General features: G+C 45.1%; 2 protein-coding genes and 1 pseudogene across 2 annotated transcripts; all 3 read left to right on the plus strand.

The window, feature by feature from the left end:
- The first annotated feature begins 4,576 nt into the window (after positions 1-4,576).
- On the plus strand, positions 4,577-8,660 carry LOC120680760 (probable alpha-amylase 2). Its single transcript, XM_039962286.1, has 12 exons — positions 4,577-5,128; positions 5,252-5,291; positions 5,453-5,490; positions 5,898-6,024; positions 6,097-6,323; positions 6,432-6,577; positions 6,693-6,811; positions 7,210-7,298; positions 7,377-7,499; positions 7,607-7,642; positions 7,898-7,996; positions 8,211-8,660. The coding sequence occupies exons 1-12, from the start codon at positions 5,117-5,119 to the stop codon at positions 8,400-8,402; spliced, it is 1,248 nt and encodes a 415-aa protein (XP_039818220.1). The 5' UTR covers positions 4,577-5,116; the 3' UTR covers positions 8,403-8,660.
- Positions 8,661-9,376: 716 nt separating this feature from the next.
- Positions 9,377-19,442, plus strand: LOC120680761 (annotated as a pseudogene).
- A 196-nt stretch (positions 19,443-19,638) lies between these two features.
- LOC120680759 (uncharacterized protein At1g32220, chloroplastic-like) lies at positions 19,639-22,681 on the plus strand. Its single transcript, XM_039962285.1, has 7 exons — positions 19,639-19,955; positions 20,075-20,168; positions 20,273-20,361; positions 20,654-20,709; positions 21,211-21,357; positions 21,970-22,095; positions 22,189-22,681. Exons 1-7 carry the CDS (start codon positions 19,816-19,818, stop codon positions 22,467-22,469), a joined length of 933 nt encoding a protein of 310 aa, XP_039818219.1. The 5' UTR covers positions 19,639-19,815; the 3' UTR covers positions 22,470-22,681.
- The last annotated feature ends 856 nt before the right edge of the window (positions 22,682-23,537 follow it).

Below are 23,537 nucleotides of genomic sequence, written 5' to 3' on the forward strand. Positions count from 1 at the left end.
CCCGCCGCCGTGCTCCGAGCTCCGCTGCCACCTGCTCACCGTGGAGCTCATAGCTCCGGTCTTCCACCGTTCAACCCGACCCCTCCATTAGCTTCGCATCGATCTCAGGCAGCTCACTCACCCCTCCCCTTCGCCCAGAACCCGTCGGAGCAACCTCGCCGACGAGTTCCCTCCGCCGCCGCCCGCCTGCTCTCGTCGCGCCGCCGCTACAGCCCACCCCAACCTCGATTCCGGGCGTCTACAGGTGCGCACGGGTGCGGTGAACCTCCCTCACCCCTCCACCCTTGCCGCCGGCGACCCCCTCGCAGGGTTCCAGCCGGTCAAACCCCGCGCCTCCCCTCTGACCGGCCAGGGACCTCGGGTTTGAAAGATACAAAAGCCCAGGGGGCTGTCTGCAAACCTCGCGACTCAGATGAATAGTGCTATAGGGACTTGTTTGTTGTGATTTGCTGTGAATTTTGAAATTCAATATCAATTCGTAGAAAATTCGTAAAATAGCAAATCTTGATGTTTTGGAATCCTCTTAAAGAGATCTATGTAGTAGAATCATAATATGTTAGGCTTTAGTTGCAAGTTTTTGCTGTACAAGTTAATTTGTGTTACTAGCCTAGATGTTTTATTTTTTTCTTAACTATTGCTTGAAGCCATATCTTGCAGTGAAAATTTTATGGTTGTTTGTTCTTGTAAAACTAGTATTGCTATAAAAATTTCATGATCAGTTCTCATGTGTAGCTATTTATTTGATTTAATCCTTGTTTAGTAAACTTTATTTATGATACATATTTTATTTTGATGATAAATCATGAAAATATTTCTGAATGTTCTTCTTGAGTAGGTTAGCTTGTCCAGGAAGTTTGAGAATCAGTTCATGAATATAACAGGATCTAAAAATGAATCTTGCTAAACTGATGTCTGTTTTGTTTATTTTTCTCATAATTAATTCTGTGTAGATAAAATCATGAAAAATTCACAGTAGCTTTTTCATCTCTGTGTAGACCTCCTATGAAATTTTCAGCTTCTGTTTTGCTATAGTTTAACCTGTATAATTCAATCTTGTTCTAGGTGTTGTCTGAATGAATGATTTGTTCTGATTAAATGGCTACATGTTTTGGCATGATTTTTACAGGATAGCTTACTTTGTTCATTTTCTGTTTAGTGTAATTTTTTCTGAATTTATTACTTATTGTGCACTGAGTGGTGGATTTATTAGCAAACCATGACTTGCTTGTTATAAGAAACCACCCCCCCACTTGTTTATGAAGTTAGTCAACTTCATTTGTGCTGTGATCATGATGCCTTGTGTAGTTAGAATTGTTATTTAACTACTCTATAAACGATTGTCCATGTGTGTATTAATTTTGTTTGTTTAGCTTCACCACATCGTGAGCGTGTTTATGATTTCATCTCTTGCATCACATATAGATACGTCTGCTTTATCGGACGGGACGTACGAGCTGATCCCGGAATCTGACGGAGGTGATCTCAAAGCTCAAGCGAACACCACCGTACTAACTGAAGCCCCGGACCAAAGTTCGGAAGAGCCTAGAGCTGAAATAGTTAGCGACTACCGAGAAGGCAAGCCCCGGACATAACATATATTTCAAATTATTATCATTTACTGTTATTATTTACTTGTGCATTTACAGTTCTTAGGATTTGAATTGAAACCTAGATGCATGATCCTAGGAACCTATGTACTGAACACTAGACCTGAGTTCGACTACTTGCTAAGCTTATAGGACCGGTACAAGTCGAGTGATTGCCTGTCACTCGCGAGCTTTATAGGAATTGCTTGTTTACTTTCTGTTATCAATATAAGGACGACGGACGGGGTCGTGTTCGATATCATGACCTTTGGTGAGACCCCGTCTGTGTTGATGAACTTGCTAAGGTCGCGGTGTGTGGTAGTGCTGGTTAAGTTTTTGAACGTACTAGCCACATGCCGTAAATATGGTACGCGGTAAGCCTAGTAGCCGATTGGACCGGGGAGTGGATATACCTATCACTCTCTCTTTAGAGATAGGTTTTTAAATGTTAATGTTGATCAACACTGCGACTTCAAGGGACAAGGGTGGACCTCGTAGAAGGGTGGACCTTGGAGCCCTGTAGTCGGGGAGAGTGACCCTATCCACAAGCCGAAAAGAAAGGTCAACGGTTGTTTGGGAACGACCCGACGGTGTTCCAAACGTGTGTGTTAGGTCTGCCTGGCCAGGTTAACAAATTCGATTCGAATCGTCTTCTTCTCACAGTCTGGGACTGCTTGATCTCTTTGCCACATAGAGTAACAAGAGCAATATTATTATGATTAATCCTGATGTTTGCTTAAAGTTCTACCATGGTTGAATAGTAGTTGCTTACATAGATTGGTTAATCAACTAGAATATGGAAAGCTAAAATGTGAAATAAGGACCTACTCTTTATTGCTTTTCAGCAAAGGAAACCAGAGCCTCACAAACCCTGCATAGTCTAGCTAAAGTGGGTTAAGTATACACGTTGACGGTTAAGTCTTGCTGAGTATTAGAATACTCAGCCTTGCTGTTGAAACTCTTTTTCAGGTTTGAGTTTTGAGGACCAGGTCGCTAGTTTATCTTGGCCCTGCTCCTTGCCTCCTAGCTGGTCCGTAGAGTGGGATACGTCTTCGGCCGGCAATGACTTTGACGAGTAATACCATGCTTGGACTAGCCTGGTATACTTTGGCGACATGTTGTAGCCGTCGTGTTTTATCTTCCGCTGTTAAACTCTGAAGTTTTACACTTATGACTTGTATAACTGTTTTTACCAAAGTTGGTTTTGTAATAATGGTTTGAACTGGTTTGTAATCACTACTGAACTTGCCCGTGTTGTAAAATTTGTGGTTGTAATATCTCTGGACTCGTCTTCGTGCGGGGTATGCTTGTTCGATCCGAGAACCGGTGGTTGTATCGGGACGTTACCTGACAGACCAAGAATTGTTCCGTTTGAAGTGCGTTTGAGCTGGTGTTGCCTTTATGGTGATGGCCGGCGCACTTGAGTCGGGATAATTCAGGTGGTTCTGCCACACAATGTCTGGAGGTGGGTCTAGCGGGAAGAATTACTATGGTTTTGGGAAAGGAAAAGGGGGAAGAAAGGGAGACCCCATAATATGGGAGGGGCCTCTTGGACCTGATTCCTTTCCGGAACCAGTGTTTGAGTTTCCGCCACAGCACAAGAGTGATTTTACAAATGAAACTCCTCTACGACAATAAGATAACCGTAGAGAACCGTGGCCAAAATGCAGACATGGTGAGGACTGCTTAGTGCAGATGTGCACCGATGGGATGGATGGCGGTCGGCGTTTCTTCAAATGCCCACACGCATGGGTAATACTCGGTTGTTTTATTTCTTTATCTTCGTTGAGATATCTTACATGAAATTTATTTTGCAGTCTTCAGATGCTCCAGAAAACTGTGGTTTTACCAGATGGGTCGATCCTGCACCAATTGATTCAGTTCAGGAGTTCATCGAGTACCTCCAGATAAATATCTTTGATCTGGAATGCAAGATAAACCATTACGAGGAATTGAGCGAGGGTAACAAAGACGACGGAGATAATGATACCAGCAATGCTGCCGCTTCACAGGATGAACCATGCACTATTCCTTACTGCAACTGCCCTTGTCACAAGAAGAAGGGCCCTGCCCCTCCGGCACCACCGCCTGCACCACCTACAATGGGTGGATACTGCGGAGAAGACTCAACGCAGTTTGCTACGTGGGGGTGCGGCTACTAGGACTACCTATTGCTAGTCACATGCTGTATCGTTGTGTTTGTTGTGTTTTTCTAAATTACCTAAGGCATGTTAGCTTAGTTCAGAATCTGTTTACCGTAGTTGCAACGGGTTCTGCCATGCCACTGCATGTCTGATGTGTGTTTCATTAACGTTGTATTATGATGTAATTCCTATGGTTTATATTGTGTAATGCAGTTTTTAGTTCTTAATTCTTACCGTTATATTTGATGTGTGGTTCACATTATTCTAGTCTCCTGAAAATATCCGAAAATATTAAAGGCAAGTTCGAAGATTCACTAGATTGCTTGTGCGTGCGTGGCACCTCGGCGCCGTGATCTGTGGTGCCAAGACGTGTTATCTCGGCACCACATATTACAGCGCCCACCACCAGGATCTATTTCTGTAAAAAGTTTCAAAAAAGACACATATGTGAAATTATTTCGCGAAAAAGGCTAAATTGCAAAAAAAAATGCCGGCCGCCCCGCAGCTGGGCAGGCTGGGAGGCCGGCCGCCCAGCTGCCGGGCGGCCGGTTCCCAGGGACCTGTGTGCAATTTGTTTTCGTCTTTTTTTTCAGGTAAGCCCCTGCCGCCCGGCAGCCGGGCGGCCAGGTCCCGGCCGCCCGGCAGCGGGGCGGCCGGGGTATATTTCTGTAAATTTCCAAATCGAAAATATATTTTTTTGTAAAAAACGGAAATAAAAAATATAAAAATAAAAAAACCGCTCGGAGCACCCGCGCGTTTGGTTTGGCCCATCAACGGTATGGGCTAAACTATGGGCCAAATGATGGGCATCACCTTCCAATCCATCTTCCTCAATCCCTTTGACCTTTTCCCCTTTTTGACCAATCGGCCCCAAATTCCCATCCGGCCACAGCCGCACCCGCGATCGCAGATTCTGCCACGCTCTCTCGTCAATCAGGGGAGTGCAGAACCAAATTGAAGCAGAGTGGTGCAAGCAAAGCTAACCGATCCTTTTTCCCACCAGATCAGCAACGGCGCGAGCAAATTCGGAGCTCGCAGCCCGCGAATCGTCAGTAGTTCTCGGATTATCGCCGGCCTCCAGACCCGCCCGCCGCCCGCCGCCGAGCCTATCCAATCGGCGCGGGCGGTCCCCCGCCACCACTTTTTTGGAGGGCGCGGCCGCCGCCGGGTTTGGTGCGGCGGATTCCGGGGGCACGCCGCGCGCAAGTGGCAGCGCGGCGCCTCGTCGCGTGTGCCCCGCACGCAGGCCCGCGCCGCGCCTCCGTCGCTCCCGCCCGCGGCTACATATCTAGCGGCTTGCTGAAGGTGGGTGTCCGTCCTCGGTTGCGGTGCGCGTTGGAGTCTCTAGCTGAGTGCGCCGGCTGCTGGAGTTCGGTCTGAGTTTGGATGGGCCAGATGGTGAGTTCACGGCCACCTGCCGCCGTCCCGTATCGTACCGTGCCGTGAGGCTGTTCTTGACGGCTTGACGCACTGATCGGTCTGCTAGTTCTGACGATGTGCTGAAATGGTGGAACTGTGCAGGTTTCGGATGATAAATTCGAAGAACAGGCAGCTCGCAATGGTACATTCCCGAACATTGCATCTTTCCTTGCCTGTTTTCATGTTCTTTGGGTTAAGTTTGCGGCGTTCAGCGTATTGCCTCCTACATTCTGTTTGGTTTTTCGGCTGTTTAATAGAAGCTTTCACAAAACTCCATTGATGTCTTGTGAATTTTGTTGGCAGGTGGGATCATCAAGAATGGAAGGGAAATCTTATTCCAGGTGAGAATATGTCTCAAGCCTGTCTCTTGCTATCTTGCTAAGGATCAAAGTTCCGTGCCTAGAAATGCTACTGGATTGCTCTTCACATGGAGTATATTCAGTTGCGCAGGCACATAAAGAAGCCACTCCAATATAGTTAGATACTAATTGGCCATGGAATGAAGGATGATTCTACTATTTGTTACTTCTCAGTTATGCTTGGTCATAAGCAATTTCTATCTTTGGTCACCTACTGGGATAATAGTTGAATGTTTTTTCCTCGAACATTGATTCTGGTTGAATGTAGATGTCAGCATTTCCTGCATGACTCCAGCAAGCAACATGACTATGCCCTTTGTAACAGCTGAAATGCAGATTGAACAAACGAGCTATGTTTTCTTACATAATTCCCATTGGTTATGTTTTAGGCTTTTAACTGGGAATCCAATAAGCATAACTGGTGGAGTAAGTTAGAGGAAAAAGTAACTGATCTGGCAGAATCTGGGTTTACATCAGCATGGCTTCCTCCACCAACTCAGTCATTATCTCGAGAAGGTAAGCTAGTCAACATCTTCTCTTACATGAAGCATAGTTCAGATATATGAGGCCTGACATGTTCTTTCACAGGCTATCTACCACAGAACCTGTACTGCCTTGACTCTTGTTATGGTTCCCTGTCAGAGCTGAAATCATTGCTTCATAAAATGAATGAGCATAATCTAAGGGCTATGGCAGATGTTGTTATCAACCACCGAATTGGGACTACTCAAGGATCCAATGGCATGTATAATCGCTATGATGGCATCCCAATATCATGGGATGAACATGCTGTTACATCTTGTTCTGGTGGGAAGGTAATTTAATTGAGTTGTTCTTGTTTTGACCTTTTACTTAGCACAGTATCTCGATGCATATTTTCTACTCTAAAGCTGTACATAACTTTGATGCATCTTCGCTATCAGGGAAACAAGAGCACTGGGGATAACTTTGATGGGGTTCCCAACATAGATCATACACAGACATTTGTACGGAAAGATATTATTGAATGGCTGATCTGGCTCCGGAGATCTGTTAGCTTTCAGGATTTCCGCTTTGATTTCACGAAAGGGTAAATAGTCTACTGGCTAGATTAGTATCCACTGTGAAAGAAATAAACTATCTGTCAACCTAAAACTTGGCATTGCTATCATGCTGATTTCGTCAACCTTTTCTGTTTAGTGCAGTTATGCAGCAAAGTTTGTGAAAGAATACATTGAGGAATCAAAACCTCTTTTTGCGGTTGGAGAATACTGGGATAGCTGTGAATATAGCCCCCCTGATTACCGATTGAACTACAATCAGGGTAAGATATTTATAATAACATTCTTACTGATTACTCTAGTTAGTGATGCTCTGGCCTAAGCATGCAGGCGTGAGTAGTGACTGCATTGAATTATGACTATTGCTGCAATCTAAAACATTTTCTTCAAAAGATTTTCCCTTTGTATATTATTATCTGTTGTCATGGTTGTGTCTTCAATTGCTTTACTCCTGGCCGCCGACTCTAGAAGCTATGCCTGACATGTTGTGGCTAATTTACAATTGTAAATTCAGGGAAGTAATATGATTGTCTTTCTGAAAATGAACCAAATGAAGTGTCAAAACTTCTTCCTTAAATCTGAAGCATGTTTCCTAGCATTCTTTTGATAGTGAATGTTTGCTTGTTTAGAATAGTATACTCAAGTTTCTTTTGCCTGGCAGATAACCACAGGCAGAGGATCATTAATTGGATAGATAGCACTGGAGGACTTTGTGCTGCATTTGATTTCACAACAAAGGGTATTCTTCAGGTCAGGAATGAAATTTCACTGCAGGAGCAAACATTTGTCTTTAGCGATTCATCTGAGTATTAATGCTGTTTCTATCAGGAAGCTGTCAAAGGAGAGTTGTGGCGGTTGCGAGATCCGGAAGGAAAGCCACCTGGTGTGATGGGATGGTGGCCTTCAAGATCAGTTACATTTGTTGAAAATCATGACACAGGGTCAACTCAGGTATAATAGTCCTTCTGTCATCCTTCTTTGGTCTGCACCAGCTTAGCTGTGTTAACATGTGCCAAGTAAGTATTCATGCACTAATATAAATTCTCACACTATTTCAGGGTCATTGGCCTTTTCCATCTGATCATATTATGGAGGTATAGTGACTCTTTTAATTCTTCATTTTGACTACTGGACCCCTAACAAAAAAAAAGAGTTTCTGGCTCCACAGCTGACTATTATAATCTCATAAAGTTAATTTCATATGTAATAACTTTAACAGCTTACGACACTTCTAAATTTTTTTTAATAACATAATCACTCACCGAATCATTTGTTTTGTATCAGCTTTCTGTTATTTTTTTAGTACTCCACTTGCTGATTGACACATGTATAATCTGATGGTCTTTTAGGGATATGCCTATATACTCACCCACCCTGGCATCCCTGCGGTGTTTTATGATCACTTCTATGACCAGGGATCGTCACTCCATGAAGAAATTGCCAAACTGGTATGCTGCTTGTACCTCTGTATCAGACCCCTCCTTTCCGTTGCCTTTTCTTTAAAGAAAACCAGCATGCTATTCATTAATAGGAGAAAATATTTTACAAAGAACAGAGGAAATAAGAAATTGCTAACATTTGAGAAAGAAGGGTCACCACACAACTAATGACGAATCCCAAATATGGTGCATGTACTATAAGTTTGAAATGCTTTTTATCCAGATGCAAATCAGAAAATGCCAAGACATACAAAGCCGTTCCTCCGTCCAAATATTGGAGGCGAAGTCAGACCTGTACTCTGCAATCATCGATGAGAAGTTGTGCATGAAGATCGGAGATGGGTCATGGTGCCCAAGCGAGCCAGAGTGGAGGCTGGCGGCCTCTGGAGACAGATATGCTGTGTGGCACAAGTAAAGCATTCCTCTCCTAAACAGGAGTTATCACCCTGTTAACTGAAGAACACCACGGGAAACATGTCTAAAATGAAGGCTTGTAGATTAACCTGCTCATAAATACAGTGGCTCACGTGTACTGTAGAGGGCAAACATGTAATGTAAATTAGAAATAATTGAGATGATGCGGCTAACATAAGTGAATTGCTGCTAGTGGGATTACCTGTATAAGAATATATATGTGGGGTGCATATTGTCTGTGGATTATTTGATTCTGAAACTAGAAATTTGAATTATTACCCTTGAGATTTAATTGAATTATTTTTAGAGAATAGAGGCCTTGAGATTTAAACTTACCCAGCATCGGCTGAGATGGTTTGGACATATCCAACGAAGGCCTTCTGAGGCGCCGGTGCGTAATGGGGTTCTTGAGCGGGTCGATAATGTAAAGAGGGGTAGAGGTAGACCTAAACCGACGTGGGATGAGTCGGTCAAGAGAGACCTTAAGGATTGGAATATCTCTAAAGAGATAGTTTTGGATAGGAGCGCTTGAAGACTAGCTATCAATGTGCCTGAACCTTGAACTTATTTCTTTCGGGTTTCATCTCTAGTCTACCCCAATTTGTTTGGGAAAAAAGGCTATGTTGTTGTTGTTGTAGAGGCAACAGTGATGCTACAGTAACCATCCGCTAATTATTGATTAATCATGAATTAATTAGCATCATTAGATTCGTCTCGCGATTTACAACCCATCTATGCAAAAAGTTTTATAAATAGACTTCATTTAGTACTTCAAATTATCAAGATTCTTTTGCAAAAATTTTTTGCAAAGTAACTAAACACGGCCTTAATTCTGATGAGCTTTTACAGTAGTCAAACATCATATCTGTGATCTTTTTGTAGGGTTCATCTCTGCAATCTTTTGCAACTTGAAGAAGCCTGACAATCTTGCAAGGGAAGGAAGAACTGGAAATATTTCCCGAAAGGTATGAAATCTAGCGGCCTCCTTCCGTCGCAAGGAGAAGGACATTATTGCAATCTAGTACCTCCCTTATCCGTTATTTCTCTCCATTCTATTTTTCTTTACGATCAAATCCCCTCCGCATCTCGAGCTCGTCTTGCTCCAGAATTCGTTATTTTTTCTAGGGGAGAAACGTAGATATCACCCACTCCTTCAAAATAAATGGCGGGATCAGAGACAATCCAGTACGGCAGTCCCGGTCTGGCGGGCCCCTCCTTCCCGCCCCCTGACGCCTCACCTCCGATGGCGACGCCGCCAACGCAGCAGCACGACCGCCCCTACACCTCCGGTGGCCTGGGCTACTTCCACCTCCGCCTCGTGGGCCTTGCCTCCGCCCTGCTCCTCCTGCGCTCCGACCGCCTCTACTCCCTCTCCCCCTCCCGCCGCCGGGGCCACCGCCTTCGCCTCCTCCTCGCCCGCCCCCGTCGTCCGCGCGCCCGCGACCTCCTGCTCAGCACATCCAGCTGCGCCCTTCGCCTCACACACCGCGTCTCTGGCGCCGGAGCTCCGAGCGTCAACGGCCTGCCCATCCGCGCGAGGACCCCCGCCGAGCTGGCCGTCGGCGACGAGATCTCGGTGCTATGGCGCGGGGCCAGATACGGGCTCGTGGTGGAGAGGTTCGTTTCATGCGGAGGGGGTGGGGGTGGTGCGGCTGAGACGACGAGGTCCTGCCAGGAGGGGCATGTGTTTAGGGCTGAGTCGCTGCGGAAGCGGCTTAGGGCGATCTCCGAGAGCGAAGACCCCCTTTCTTTCTTGAGGGATTCGAGTTGTTCAGGAAATGTCAGCGCAGATGCTGGAGTGGAAGAATGGAGGCAGGATGGCGCTGGTGAATTGTGCCTGAACAATCCAACCAATCCCGTTGATGAGGAGAATCTGCCGCAAGATGATTACAATCTTGACCAGGACAAGTTGGAATACCACCCTGCTGTTGCAAAAGGCGGTCATACTGATGCTGAGCTGTGTCAGGGGAGTAAGGGATGTGGTGATGACAACGAAGAGCAAACAGGATACAGTAATGGCAATGAAGAGCAGCATCACGGTGAGGGCTGCTATTCAGATGGGAGCACATTCTTCTTGAATCGCCTTGCGTGTATTGGATCTCTGTCTGACACGCAAGCTGAACCACACAGTGTAACTCCACTGCCGCAACTACTTCTTCCCGTGGAGAGTTTGGTGCGAGTATTTATCGCAACATTCACCTCAGATATTTCCTGGTGTGTCTCTCTGCTGTCTGTTTACCCTTTACTTCTATCATTCGGACATGTGATCCAATTCTTCATTGGAATGCTAATGTTTGTATGGTTCTGAGGTTTCTTGACTATTGCAAGATTCCCCAGCATTTGCCCGTGACAATAGCATGCCACAACAAGGAACGATGCTGGAGTGCAAGCAGTGAAAATAGAATGGTAGCCCCTTTTGAAAGCCAACCTAACCTGCTACTATTGTAAGTAGTGATCTTGGGGTACTGTTTAGTTACTGTTTTAGCAAATGTCCTGTGCTTTCAATTTGCGAACCTATATAAGGCCCTCAACCCGTAAACCCCATAAACACAAAAAAAACATCACATCGAATGTTTAGACACATGCATGGAGTACTAAATGAAGTCTATTTATAAAATTTTTTGCATGGATGGGCTGTAAATCGCGAGACGAATCTAATGAGCCTACTTAATCCATGATTTGTAACAGTGATGCTACAGTAATCATCTTTTAATTATGGATTAATCATGGATTAATTAGCATCATTAGATTCGTCTCACGATTTACAACCCATCTGTGTAAACAGTTTTATAAATAGACTTCATTTAATACTTCAAATTAGTAAGATTCCATCGCAAAATTTTTTTTGCTTTCATCTAAACACGGCCTAAGACTGACTCCAACTGTCTCTGTGCCGCACCAAATCGCCATCCAACAGGCAATGCATCCGCGTGATGCAGTTTGCGTTGGAGGAGAGAGGAGATGTAAAAAGAAGGCATTCGCCGAGCGGCGGCGCGGGGCGGCGGACCAGAGGAGGGAGGCCGCCAGGAGCGCCACCGGGAGCTCGGCCGGGGACCGCAGGCCGCCGGGAGCTCCGCCGTCCACGCGCGGCACAGCGGATCCGCCGGCCCGCGACGCCGCCGCGCTGCGCCACCCCGACCAGAGGAGGGCGGCGTCGGAGGAGCGCCGGTGGAGGGCGGGCCTCGGCGAGCTTCCCCTGCAGGTCGAGCTTGGCGGCGTCGTGGCCCGGTCCCCCTCTCCCGTGCCGTCCTTCCCCGGCGGCCGAGCTAGCCGACTCCGCGGCCGAGCCCTCCGCGGCCAGGGCCCTCCGCTGCCTCCCCGCTCCTCCTCGCCGCGGAGGCCATTTTTTTCTCAAGTTACACCCGGTTCCCTGAAGAGATAGCATTTGGAAAGGATAGGAAGAAGCAAGGGGTTGCATGCCACCATCCAAAGCTCATAGTGTTGCAAAGGGAAGACAGCATGCGTGTTGTTGTTACTTCAGCTAACTTAGTTCCAAGGCAGGTCAGTTTTTTGCTTCTTTCAAATGCTTAGCTTGGACTCTATGCATCCTTCTGCTTTGCCCAAAAACATGTTTTCTCTTATTAGTTTGTGTTGCCATGGATACACCGTCTTTGCTAAATGTTAATTTATGCAGTGGCATCTCATAACAAATACAGTGTAGTGGCAAGACTTTCCTCGTAGGACATCCCTGGACTATTCTGCACTTTTTGGTACAGCTGAGGACCAAAATTCTGATTTTGCTGCTCAGTTAGTGTCATTCATAGCGTCCATGGTCAATGAAGTCCCTAGTCAGGCATATTGGATAAATGAGATTGCTAAGTACGATTTTCAAGAAGCTGGTGGCTACCTCATCGCTTCAGTACCAGGAATACATGCACGGAGTCCTCCTTATTTGGAGTCTAATTATTTCCTTTCAGTAAGTTTAATCTTACTAATATACTACAACAATTTTTTTTTGTAGTTTAGCCCTTTCAGCAAGAATATTAAACATATGTATGCTTTGTACTAAACTATATACTGTTTACAAGTTCTGTACTTCCTAAGGAAGGTACACTTTGGCCTAAGTGAACTTAACCTAAACTCAAAACTAGTTGTTGCTTCAGTTAGAATAGAATTATCCTATTTGTGATGCCCTATTTTGTAACTAGCCACTATCCATTGTTTTTTTGTTGCAGGAGAGACACATTTTACACAGAAAATCTGCACATAGAACGTTCGTTGGTTGTGTTCAAACATCTGTAGTTGGCCTTTCCCATCGGTTTCACATGCCATCAGATGCTGGGTCTCAACTGAGAGCCTTGTCCGCATTTCTTAGAAAATGCCATGAGAATATGCATGGAACTACTGAAGTAATCTTGAAGAGGAACACAAATATACCTGCAGATGCAAATGCTGTGAGTGTCCTTGTTGCTGATCTGGATAAATTTTCCGAGGAAGGTATGTATAGCTCAAAATGTGTATTTTGTTGAATGTGGATCCACTTCCAAAAGCGTGTTGTGTTTAATTGCTCAGTGCAAAACAACAGATTGCTACCTTTATATCTTGTAATTTTTTTTTGAGGGCACCTTTATATCTTGTAATTAACAATGACCAATGTCCTCAAGCAGGTTCTGTCCAACTTGGTTTCTTGCCTAGAGAGGTTGCTAAGTGGGTAGCTCCCCTCAGTGACTCAGGATTCTTCAATTTCTCTGGATTTATCTACCCCAGAGAAGCCTTGGAGGCTGCATTTGGAGTAACTAATACGAAAGTGCAGTTGCTTCTGTATGTATCGAAGGTACATCAGAAAGGTTCTAACAGACCTTTTTCTTAAGTTTGTGATACTATTGTAAAACTTCTCCATGCGCATCCTTAACGTTTTCAATGAAATCTAGGGTCCAGAGTTTTCTCGAATTTCAGGGCTGATCTGCGATAAGCTTATCCCACCACTGTGCTCACTTATAGCATCCTTGAAGCGGTGCCTTGGACTTTGGCGGCTAGAAGAGGTTTGCAATTATATACGATTAAATTATGTCGACGAAAGCTTATAATTTATAAACTGAACTAAGGTTCGTTATGATGATTTAATATTTTTTGTTGAAATCAGTGGGTATTCTTACTCAAAGACTAATAGTGGTATGAAGCTGACTGATATAACTAAAAACCTTTTTTTGATCACCATCTGTGAGCAAGTTTTCCAATTCTCGATTTCGAAGACCTATGCTCTGTCTTTTGCATTTAACTTTTCTGCAAGGAGTCAAGCAACAAATAATATGTTTCAGTTTTTTTTTCTCACTGCTTGATGCACTTTGGTGCCAATAGTATGGAGTGAAAGAATTCCACAGGAAACACTTCAATTTCGAAAGGTGCCTTCAATCGGAGCCTAAAACAGATAAAGAAATGTAAATTCATAGGAATCAGATCGGTTTTACGCTTATTTCCTCTCGATTGATCAGTTTGGTTTCTTGGTTTACACTTTCTAAGTCGCTTCATGACCATTTAGATGCTTACTCCCTCCGTCCCATGAAAAGTGCAATCCTGCATTTGGAAAAAAATCTCATAAAGAGTGCAATCCTGCATTTGGGAAAAAAAATCTCATAAAGAGTGCAATCCTAGAAATTGGATCTCAACTACCTGCCTAATTAAGTAGTTAGATTTGATTTGCATGCCAAAACTAACCGCATGTGGCCAACAAATTAGGGCATTTGAGTCTTTTTGCGCCACCTTAATCTGTATGAAAAAAAAACTAGAATTTAATCTTCATGGGATGGAGGAAGTATGTTATTTGTTCATACTACCTGTCCTGTTTACTAATAGTAACCAATGTTTTTTTAATTCTAATTACATTGATTTCAAGCAGGTATTGTCAAACATCAAGTGGCCTGAAACACTCGAGACTGATTTTATCTACAGTGAGAAAACAATCAATGTTCCATTACTGTAATTTGTTATCGTATTAAGGTTTCTTACTTCAAATAAATTAGATAATAGGTGCTTCATCCATTGGGACTTCAATTAATCCACAGTTCATTGCAAGCTTTGCTTCTGCCACTGGTAAACGACCCCATCAGGATTTTGACTCTCAAGAGTCTGATCCAGAGGTAATTCTTACTGTTACCTGAAGCTTACTGTATTCTAGCTAATTACTGCAATATTTTATCTTGACGGACATGATCATTTAGTGCGCGCTACATCTACGCCCGGGTGTAGTGAAAAATGAGCAAGGGTCTTCGCATTTCCCTCGACGGGTGTGAACGGTAAGGAAGCTAGCCGAGCCAATTAGGATTCGTATAGGTAGCTGGAACGTAGGGTCCCTAACGGGTAAGTTGCGAGAGCTAGTTGATGTAGCAATTAGGAGGCGTGTAAATATTTTATGCGTTCAGGAGACTAAATGGAAGGGTCAGAAGGCGAAGGAGGTTGAGGATACTGGCTTCAAGATTTGGTACACGGGAGCAACTCCGGGTAGGAATGGTGTAGGCATCTTGATTGATAGGAGCCTTAAGGATGGAGTCGTAGAGGTTAGAAGGCAAGGCGACCGGATTATCCTAATTCGGTTGGTAGTTGGAGATTCGGTTTTGAATGTGATCAGTGCCTATGCCCCTCAGGTAGGCCTTAGTGAGAGCACCAAGATGCAGTTCTGGGAAGATCTAGATAGCATGGTTAGTACCGTACCTACCAGCGAGAAACTCTTCATAGGAGGAGATCTCAACGGCCATGTGGGTGCGACTAATGTAGGGTTCGAGCGAGTGCACGGGGGTTTTGGGTACGGTAGCAGGAGTCAAGAGGGGGAGGATGTGTTGAACTTCGCGTTAGCCTACGACTTGTTGATAGCGAATACCGTGTTTAAGAAGAAGGAATCCCATCTTGTGATGTTTCGTAGTGGACAACACTCGAGCCAGATCGACTTTATCCTTGCTAGGAGGGAGGATAGACGTGATTGCTTAGATTGTAAGGTGATACCTGGGGAGTGTGTTGTCTCTCAACACAAGCTTGTGGTGGCGGACTTTCGTCTTCGGGTACGTGTCCACCGGGACAAACGTGCCAAGATTGCGAGAACAAAGTGGTGGAAGCGTAGAGGGGAAGCGGCACAAGCGTTTAAGGAAAGGATGCTAGGTGAGGGGACTTGGGAAGAAGGAGAAGACGCAGATGACATGTGGCTAAAGATGGCAACATGTGTTCGGAAGGTGGCCTCAGAGGTGTTTGGCGTGAGTAGGGGAGGCAAACAGGAGGGGAAAGACACCTGGTGGTGGAATGACGAGGTGCAAAGGGCTATTAAGGAGAAGAAGGAGTGTTTCAAGCGCCTCCACCTTGACAAGAGTGCAGCCAACATCGAGGGCTATAAATTAGCGAAGAGGGTTGCAAAGCGAGCTGTGAGTGTAGCAAAGGGTAAGGCGTATGATGACCTGTATCAGCGGCTAGGCACGAAAGAAGGGGAGAAGGACATTTATAGGATGGCTAGGATCCGCGAGCGGAAGACAAGGTACATCAACCAAATCAAATGCATTAAGGATGGGACAGATCGACTGCTAGTGAAGGATGAGGACATCATGGATAGATGGAGAGAGTACTTCGACAAGTTGTTTAATGGGGAGAGTGAGGGCCCTACCCTTGAGTTAGATGACTCTTTTGACGATACCAACAGACGTTTTGTGAGGAGAATTCAGGAGGTAGAGATCGGGGAGGCTTTGAAGAGGATGAAGGGAGGTAAAGCGATGAGCCCTGATGGTATCCCCATTGAGGTGTGGAGATGCCTAGGAGATAGAGCAATAGTATGGTTAACTAAGCTTTTTAATCTCATTTTTCGGTCAAACAAGATGCCGGAAGAATGGAGGAGAAGTATATTAGTACCTATCTTCAAAAACAAGGGCGATGTTCAAAATTGTACTAACTACCGTGGGATTAAGCTGATGAGCCATACGATGAAGCTTTGGGAGAGGGTTATCGAGCATCGCCTAAGAAGAGTGACAAGTGTGACCCAAAACCAATTTGGGTTCATGCCTGGAAGGTCAACCATGGAGGCGATTTTCTTAATACGACAATTGATGGAGAGATATAGGGAGCAGAAGAAGGACTTGCACATGGTCTTCATTGACCTTGAGAAGGCATATGACAAAATACCGAGAAATGTCATGTGGTGGGCCTTGGAGAAGCACAAAGTCCCAACTAAGTACATTACCCTCATTAAGGATATGTACAAGGATGCGACGACGTTTGTCCGGACATGTGATGGCAACACCACTGACTTTCCTATTAACATAGGCCTACACCAGGGGTCAGCATTGATCCCTTATTTATTTGCTTTAGTGATGGATGAGGTCACAAGGGATATACAAGGTGAGATCCCTTGGTGTATACTCTTTGCTGATGATGTGGTGCTAATTGACGAGAGTAGGGCAGGGGTTAATAGGAAGTTAGAGCTGTGGAGACGCACGTTAGAGTCGAAAGGGTTCAGACTTAGTAGGACCAAGACCGAGTACATGATGTGCGATTTCAGCGCGATTAGGCATGAGGGGAGAGACGTTAGTCTAGATGGACAAGTGGTGGTCCAGAAGGATACTTTTCGGTATTTAGGATCGGTGCTACAAAAGGATGGCGACATTGATGAAGATGTTAGGCATAGAATTTCAGCTGGCTGGTTGAAATGGCGACAAGCTTCTGGCATCCTTTGTGACAAGAGGGTGCCACAAAAGCTAAAAGGCAAATTCCATAGGACAGCAATTCGTCCGGCGATGCTATACGGTGCTGAATGTTGGCCTACAAAAAGGCGACATGTCCAGCAACTGAGTGTAGCAGAGATGCGGATGTTGCGGTGGTTTTGCGGGCACACAAGGAGGGATAGAGTCCGGAACGAAATTATTCGGGATAGGGTCGGAGTGGCACCAATTGAGGAGAAACTTACCCAGCATCGGCTGAGATGGTTTGGACATGTCCAACGAAGGCCTCCTGAGGCGCCGGTGCGTAATGGGGTTCTTGAGCGGGTCGATAATGTAAAGAGGGGTAGAGGTAGACCTAAACTGATGTGGGATGAGTCGGTTAAGAGAGACCTTAAGAATTGGAATATCTCTAAAGAGATAGCTTTGGATAGGAGCGCTTGGAGACTAGCTATCAATGTGCCTGAACCTTGAACTTATTTCTTTCGGGTTCCATCTCTAGCCTACCCCAACTTGCTTGGGAAAAAAAGGCTATGTTGTTGTTGTTATTGTTGTGGTTGCTGGACAGCAAAGCATGAGCTGAAGAAGCCATCAATCAGTCTGTTGTTTCCAACTATTGACGGTGAAAAAGGGGCTTGTGGAATCCAATTGTGCCGGAATTTGCTTTCTCTACCCGAGGTGGATTCTCTTTTGACGTTGAAATATTTTCCTATAAGAACTCATGATATATTTGCACTACATTCAGTCTGGAAAGTCGGCACATTGAAATGCAAGTCATATATTTCTAGTTAGAGAAGCAAGTGCTAAAATACTGTAAAATTTGAGATTGCCCCTGCATAGGAGCTCTATGGCATATATGACTTCATTTCTCATGCCAATCTCACATGCTTCCTTTTTGCAGAAAACATGGCAAAGATTGAGATCTACTGGCTTATTTCATGATGCAATCCCTCAACCATATGCCAGGATAGGGCATCCTATGCATGTTAAGGTATGTTGTGTGTGGGGAATGGCATAGAATTAAATATTCTTGGCCTTCTTTAGTTATTGGGAAAATATTGTAAAGCCAGTCCAAGGTAAACAATGGCAAAGAAATGACAAACCCAGTAACAGTTCTTTCAGACTAGTATATGGTTGAAGGCATTGACAGCCTGTTAGAGAAATGGTCCAGTTATGGCTTTCCTACTAAGTCTTCAACCGATGGCTAATGCTTTTGATTTCATCCTTTCTGGATAAACTGTCTACTATCAACTTTGAAAAGCATCCTATGTAACTTCCTTGCTGCTGTTTACCTCGAGTTATTGTTGCATAATACTGATACTGCCTGAAAAAGTGAGAAGTTCAATTTTCCTACATAAACTTCAGCTATGATTGTGACACTATTCTCTATGTCAGGTTGCTCAAAGACGCTTTGAGTCGCGTTCTGGGGGACACTCATTCGGCTGGACTTACTGTGGGTCTCACAATTTCAGTCCTGCAGCATGGGGGGCAACTCCTTTCTCCTCCCTCCAAAGCAAATTCTACTGAAGCCAGATCAGCACCTTCTGGTCCAAGGCTGCACATTTGCAACTATGAGCTCGGCATCATACTCATTTCTCCACCACCAGGAAAGTCAAAGCATGCAAGTGAAAGTAGGCACAGTATGGAGGCCATTGCCCTACCATTTGTCGTGCCTCCGCCGCAATATAAGGGGAGTGATAGGCCAGCGACTCGGTTGGCCATGCGAGAGGCTGCGTCTGAAGCTTGTGTTCTGCAGAGTAACGATGTTGTAGACTTGTCAGACGACACTGATGAAGATGTGCCAGCTGAAGATGATGAGCAGGAAGCTGAGCTATCTGATTGTTCTCAACAAGAGAAGGAAGAGGAGAAGATTTATGCAGAGACCCTATGGGGGCAGGTCGATTCTTCTCAGGTCCAGGAAAAGGATTAGTGAAGTTGGAGTTCGGTTCATTGTGCAGTCTTACAGATTCAGTTCGTTGTGGTAGTTCAATGGAGATGTGTCATAAAGAGAGTACAATACAGAAGGTTGATGTGACAGACATATTGAAAAAGCTGTTCTTGGAAGCTTCGGGTTCGCATATATTTGAAGCGAATTGAACTTCCTGAAGGAGAGCAAGTTGTATTGAAGATTTAAAGTCTGATTTCAAGGTCAGGCAGGCACAATCTGAGGACTAGAAAGGCTGCCTGAGCCAGGATTCTACTATATTTTACTGAAGCAGATAAAGCTGATTCCATTATTTATTGATTTGTCTGATTAGATTTATGTTGTGCAGACATCCTGTCTGTCATTCTTTCCTGTATTGAAAAATATTGGTTTCTTATGCACATCATCATTAGAGATGATCGTGCTGTGCTGTACATGGTTTGCTGGATAGTTTCAATACTGATACAGAACCTTCACGTCACGCTTCAGACATGAGTGATCTTCATTTCCCGGCTTGTCAATCTCCTGTCGGCATGCCCGGACGCCGAGTTCGTTGGAAATACGTAAAACAGCATCGGAACATCCGAGCCGTCCAATCGGATCTGGACAGTACGTCACGCTTTTCCCGTTTCGTTTCGCCGTTTGCTGAGCACACAAAAAAAATCCACTGGAAAAATAAGCAAGCGACGTGGCAGTGGGACGCCTCACTCCAACTCCAGCAGGCAGCAGCCCCACAGCCACCGGTAACGAGGCAGGCGCAGCCCACCGCCCCCCACGCGGCCGTGCCCTGCGCCACCACCTTCCCGGCGTCGCGTACTCGCGTACGTCGTACCCATCCCCAGGTCCATAGAGCGGCGGAGCCCATGGCCCCCTCGCCGCTGCTCTTCCGGCCGCTGGCGCTGGCCAGCTCGCCGCTTTCCCCTCGTCGGTGCCCGCCCGCGGTGACCGCGGCGGCGTCGGTCCGCGCGGCTCCCGCCCCCACTGCCGCGTCCCCATTCTCTAGGTTATCTTGTCCTCCCTCCCTCTCCCCCTCTCCCTCTCCCGGTCTCACCCGGCGGATGCTCTCCTCGGTTACTGCAAACTTTTCGTGGTGACATGGTTTCTCTTCTCTTGGTCGCGCAGGCTCCGTAACAAGTGCAGGTTCGCCGCGTCGGATGTCAGGGAGGACTACTCCTCCACCCCGATCGATATTGTTGCTGATGTGAAGACCGAGAAGGCATGTACTCCGTATTTGATCAGCTGAAGTCTACCATTTCAGTATCTGTCAGGTTAAGCCGGTTTTTCCTCACCGTTCTGAAAACTGTTTCTCTATGTTTGCAGATTGTGGTGTTGGGCGGAAGTGGATTCGTTGGCTCCGCGATTTGCAAAGCTGCTGTCTCTAAAGGCATTGAGGTTGTGAGCTTGAGCAGGTACCTCTTTTCCCCTTGTATGATGAGGCAACTAGCTGATATGGAAATCAATTCACTATGCAAGTTACAGTCCTCACATTCCTGAATATATTCGACAATTTTAAGTTTGGCCTCCACATCTATTGGTTTCTTCAGCGGCCCCTTAGCTTTACCAAATTTAACGACACGAGTTCATGGTCATTAATCTGTATGCCAATGAAACATGAAAGGTTACCCTTGCAGTGTTTCTGGGTGCTGAACCTAAATTGTGATGATATTTACACATTCTGCTTCATTTTGTGTTGATGGGCAGGTCAGGAAGACCATCTTACTCTGATTCCTGGGTTGATCAAGTTAATTGGCAGGCAGGTACGCTTATGATATTATATGTTGTGGCAAGTTTGGTGATTCACTTTAGGTCCCTCATGTTAGTTAAGTTAATTCCCTGTTATGTCTCCCAAATTATACCTTTATCAAGTGATTGGGCATACAATTGAATGGAGAATGGAAATAATAAAATAATAAAATTCCTCATCTAGAGCAGTAGTTGTTCTGTAAGAAATACATTTTGTATTGATGTCACTCTGTCATTCTTTTTCTTTGACATATATTGGCTATTGCAAAATAATGTAAACATAATAATACAACACAGTCTTTATTTTGGCCTTGCTCACTGGCTTATTACAATTCTCTTTATTTGTGAAAAAAATGGTTTAACAAAGTGCAACTGAGACTGAAATTCCTGTTACAACCTTGTTCCTGCAAATATGCGGCAGACCCTCGTGGTCTGATATTCGACATTCAAGAGATTGTGATTTAAATGTTGTGTGGCACTCTAGTATTCAGTTTAATCATCTTAATGTGATGTAGGAGATGTTTTCTATGCAAGATGGGATGAAGTATTGGTTGGAGCTACTGCTGTTGTGTCCACCCTTGGAGGATTTGGCAATGAAGAACAAATGAAAAGGATAAATGGTGAGGCAAATATCATAGCAGTAAATGCTGCAAAAGAATATGGTAAGTATTATGTAATACCCTATGACAATGAAATGCCAATTTGTATGCAACTACGTTCTATATTGGCCATTTAGGAGATTGATGTAGTTAACTAAGATTGTTTAAACAGCTACATAGAAAGACAATTTATTTTTCTTTTATGGGGCTATGCATTTGGCACCAATGTGATTTTGGCTCATGTCTTTCCCCCCAGGTAGCCCTATAAAAATCCTGCTTTGACAACTATTTGTAATAGCTTGGTGGTAATGTAAATTACTATATGTTGGCACTTAAATGATGGAACCTGACTGTCATAAAAAAAATTATATGAACCTAAAGGAAGATGGTAAGAAACTTGTTTTTTTCTTCTTCTAAAGTTATGTCTACTTAGTGCAACCAACACATCGCCGTTAGTTTCATCAGAATTTGAACTACGGGGATCTGGTAATCTACAACTTTTAATTATCAAAGTTTAAGTTACAATATTTGGTTAGAAATTGCTTTCTTGGTTTAATCTTCTCAAGGAATGACATGAGGTGGATTATTGTGTTACCTTATCCTTTCCTTTGGGGTTGTTTATAAATAAAAGAGCATATAATAAGCAATTAAGCATATTCATGTGTTATTCTACAGGAGTCCCAAAGTTCATTTTAATCTCTGTTCATGACTACAATCTTCCATCCTTTCTTCTTACCTCGGGCTACTTCACGGGTAAGAGAAAGGCTGAGTCTGAAGTCCTCGCAAAATACCCGGGCTCAGGTTAGAAACACTTCACACCATTATCCTCAGATTGTCTCTCAAAATTTATACATCTTGCCATCTTTTGAACCTACTTCTCTTTATCTTTTACAGGTGTTGTGTTGAGGCCAGGCTTCATTTACGGTAAAAGGAAAGTAAATGGCTTTGAGATACCGCTCGACGCTGTCGGACAACCATTAGAGAAACTGCTTTCCTCGGTTGAAAACTTCACCAAACCATTGAGCTCACTGCCTGCTTCTGACCTAGTCCTCGCACCCCCAGTGAGCGTGGATGATGTCGCCTACGCTGCAATCAATGCAGTCGTAGATGACAGCTTCTTTGGGGTGTTCACGATCGAGCAAATCAAGGAAGCCGCTGCCAAAGTAAGAGTGTGAACCTGGGGCCTTGTTCCGCTGTCTCTGAAGGTGTCATAGATGGAAAGTTTCTAAATTCAGCAGCAACTCAAATGATCCCTGTGGATTGTCTTCCCCTGAATCTTTGACCATAGTGGATAGTAAAAAATCAGTGCAACATAGTTCTTTTGTTTATGCTGGAATTTCGAACCCCTTGGGAGCTAACGGAACGAATTGTACTGTGGGTCGTAGAATTTGTCATGTCGGTCCAACAGGTTACTGAAGTTTCAAACTGGTGGCCACGTAGGTGAGAAATTCCGGAACAGGTTTATTATGATGGAGGACGCTGCCGCGGACTCCTCGGCGTCCTTGCGTTCCCTGTTCTCGTCGTCGAGGTTGAGTTTGACGGTGACGCTGCCCGGGAGGCGCCTGCCGTTGTGGCCGCGGCCGCGACGGCGCGCAACACACTCATGGCGTCGTCTGGACTGTAGACGTTAACCCGCCCACGAGCGAGTACAACCGCGGCAACGACTAGGAGACGAACGGCGTGAGAGGAGGGAGGGGCGAAGTGAGGGATGTTGTGAGAAGATTGAGCTTCTTCTGAAAAACAAAAGGCCCTAGGAGATGGAGGGGAAGGAGCAACTATCTAGCTATAGTGCCATATAGTACAACCTTTCAATCTGTGCCCGAAAAGCCTGGTGCAGGCAGGAATTTTGACCCTTTTTTTAGACTACACAGAGGCACGTGCGACACGCACGTGATTAGGCATAAGCTCAGCTCCCCGCCGCTTCTGGATAATAAGTTGGCTCAGAGGAATTCTATCATATTCGTCGTCCGAGCATTCGTTCACAGGCGCGTTCCTCTTGAAAAGCACCCCCCCCCCCCCCCCCCCCCCCCGGGCGCCCCTCCGCCTTGCGAGAAACCCTCGCGACGTCCGGACGGAACTCCCCGTCTTCCCTGTCCTCGTCGAGCCACTGTCGTAGATAGTGGCAGAGCCAGAATTAAAAATTACCTATGGCGGAGACGCGGAGCGGCGGAGGGAGAAAAATCGCGGAGACAGCTGAGGGCGACGACGTTTTCGTACGTCATTTTTTGACGGTTCAATTTAAC

This window comes from Panicum virgatum, chromosome 7N (genome assembly GCF_016808335.1).
Source record: "Panicum virgatum strain AP13 chromosome 7N, P.virgatum_v5, whole genome shotgun sequence".
Taxonomy (NCBI): domain Eukaryota; kingdom Viridiplantae; phylum Streptophyta; class Magnoliopsida; order Poales; family Poaceae; genus Panicum; species Panicum virgatum.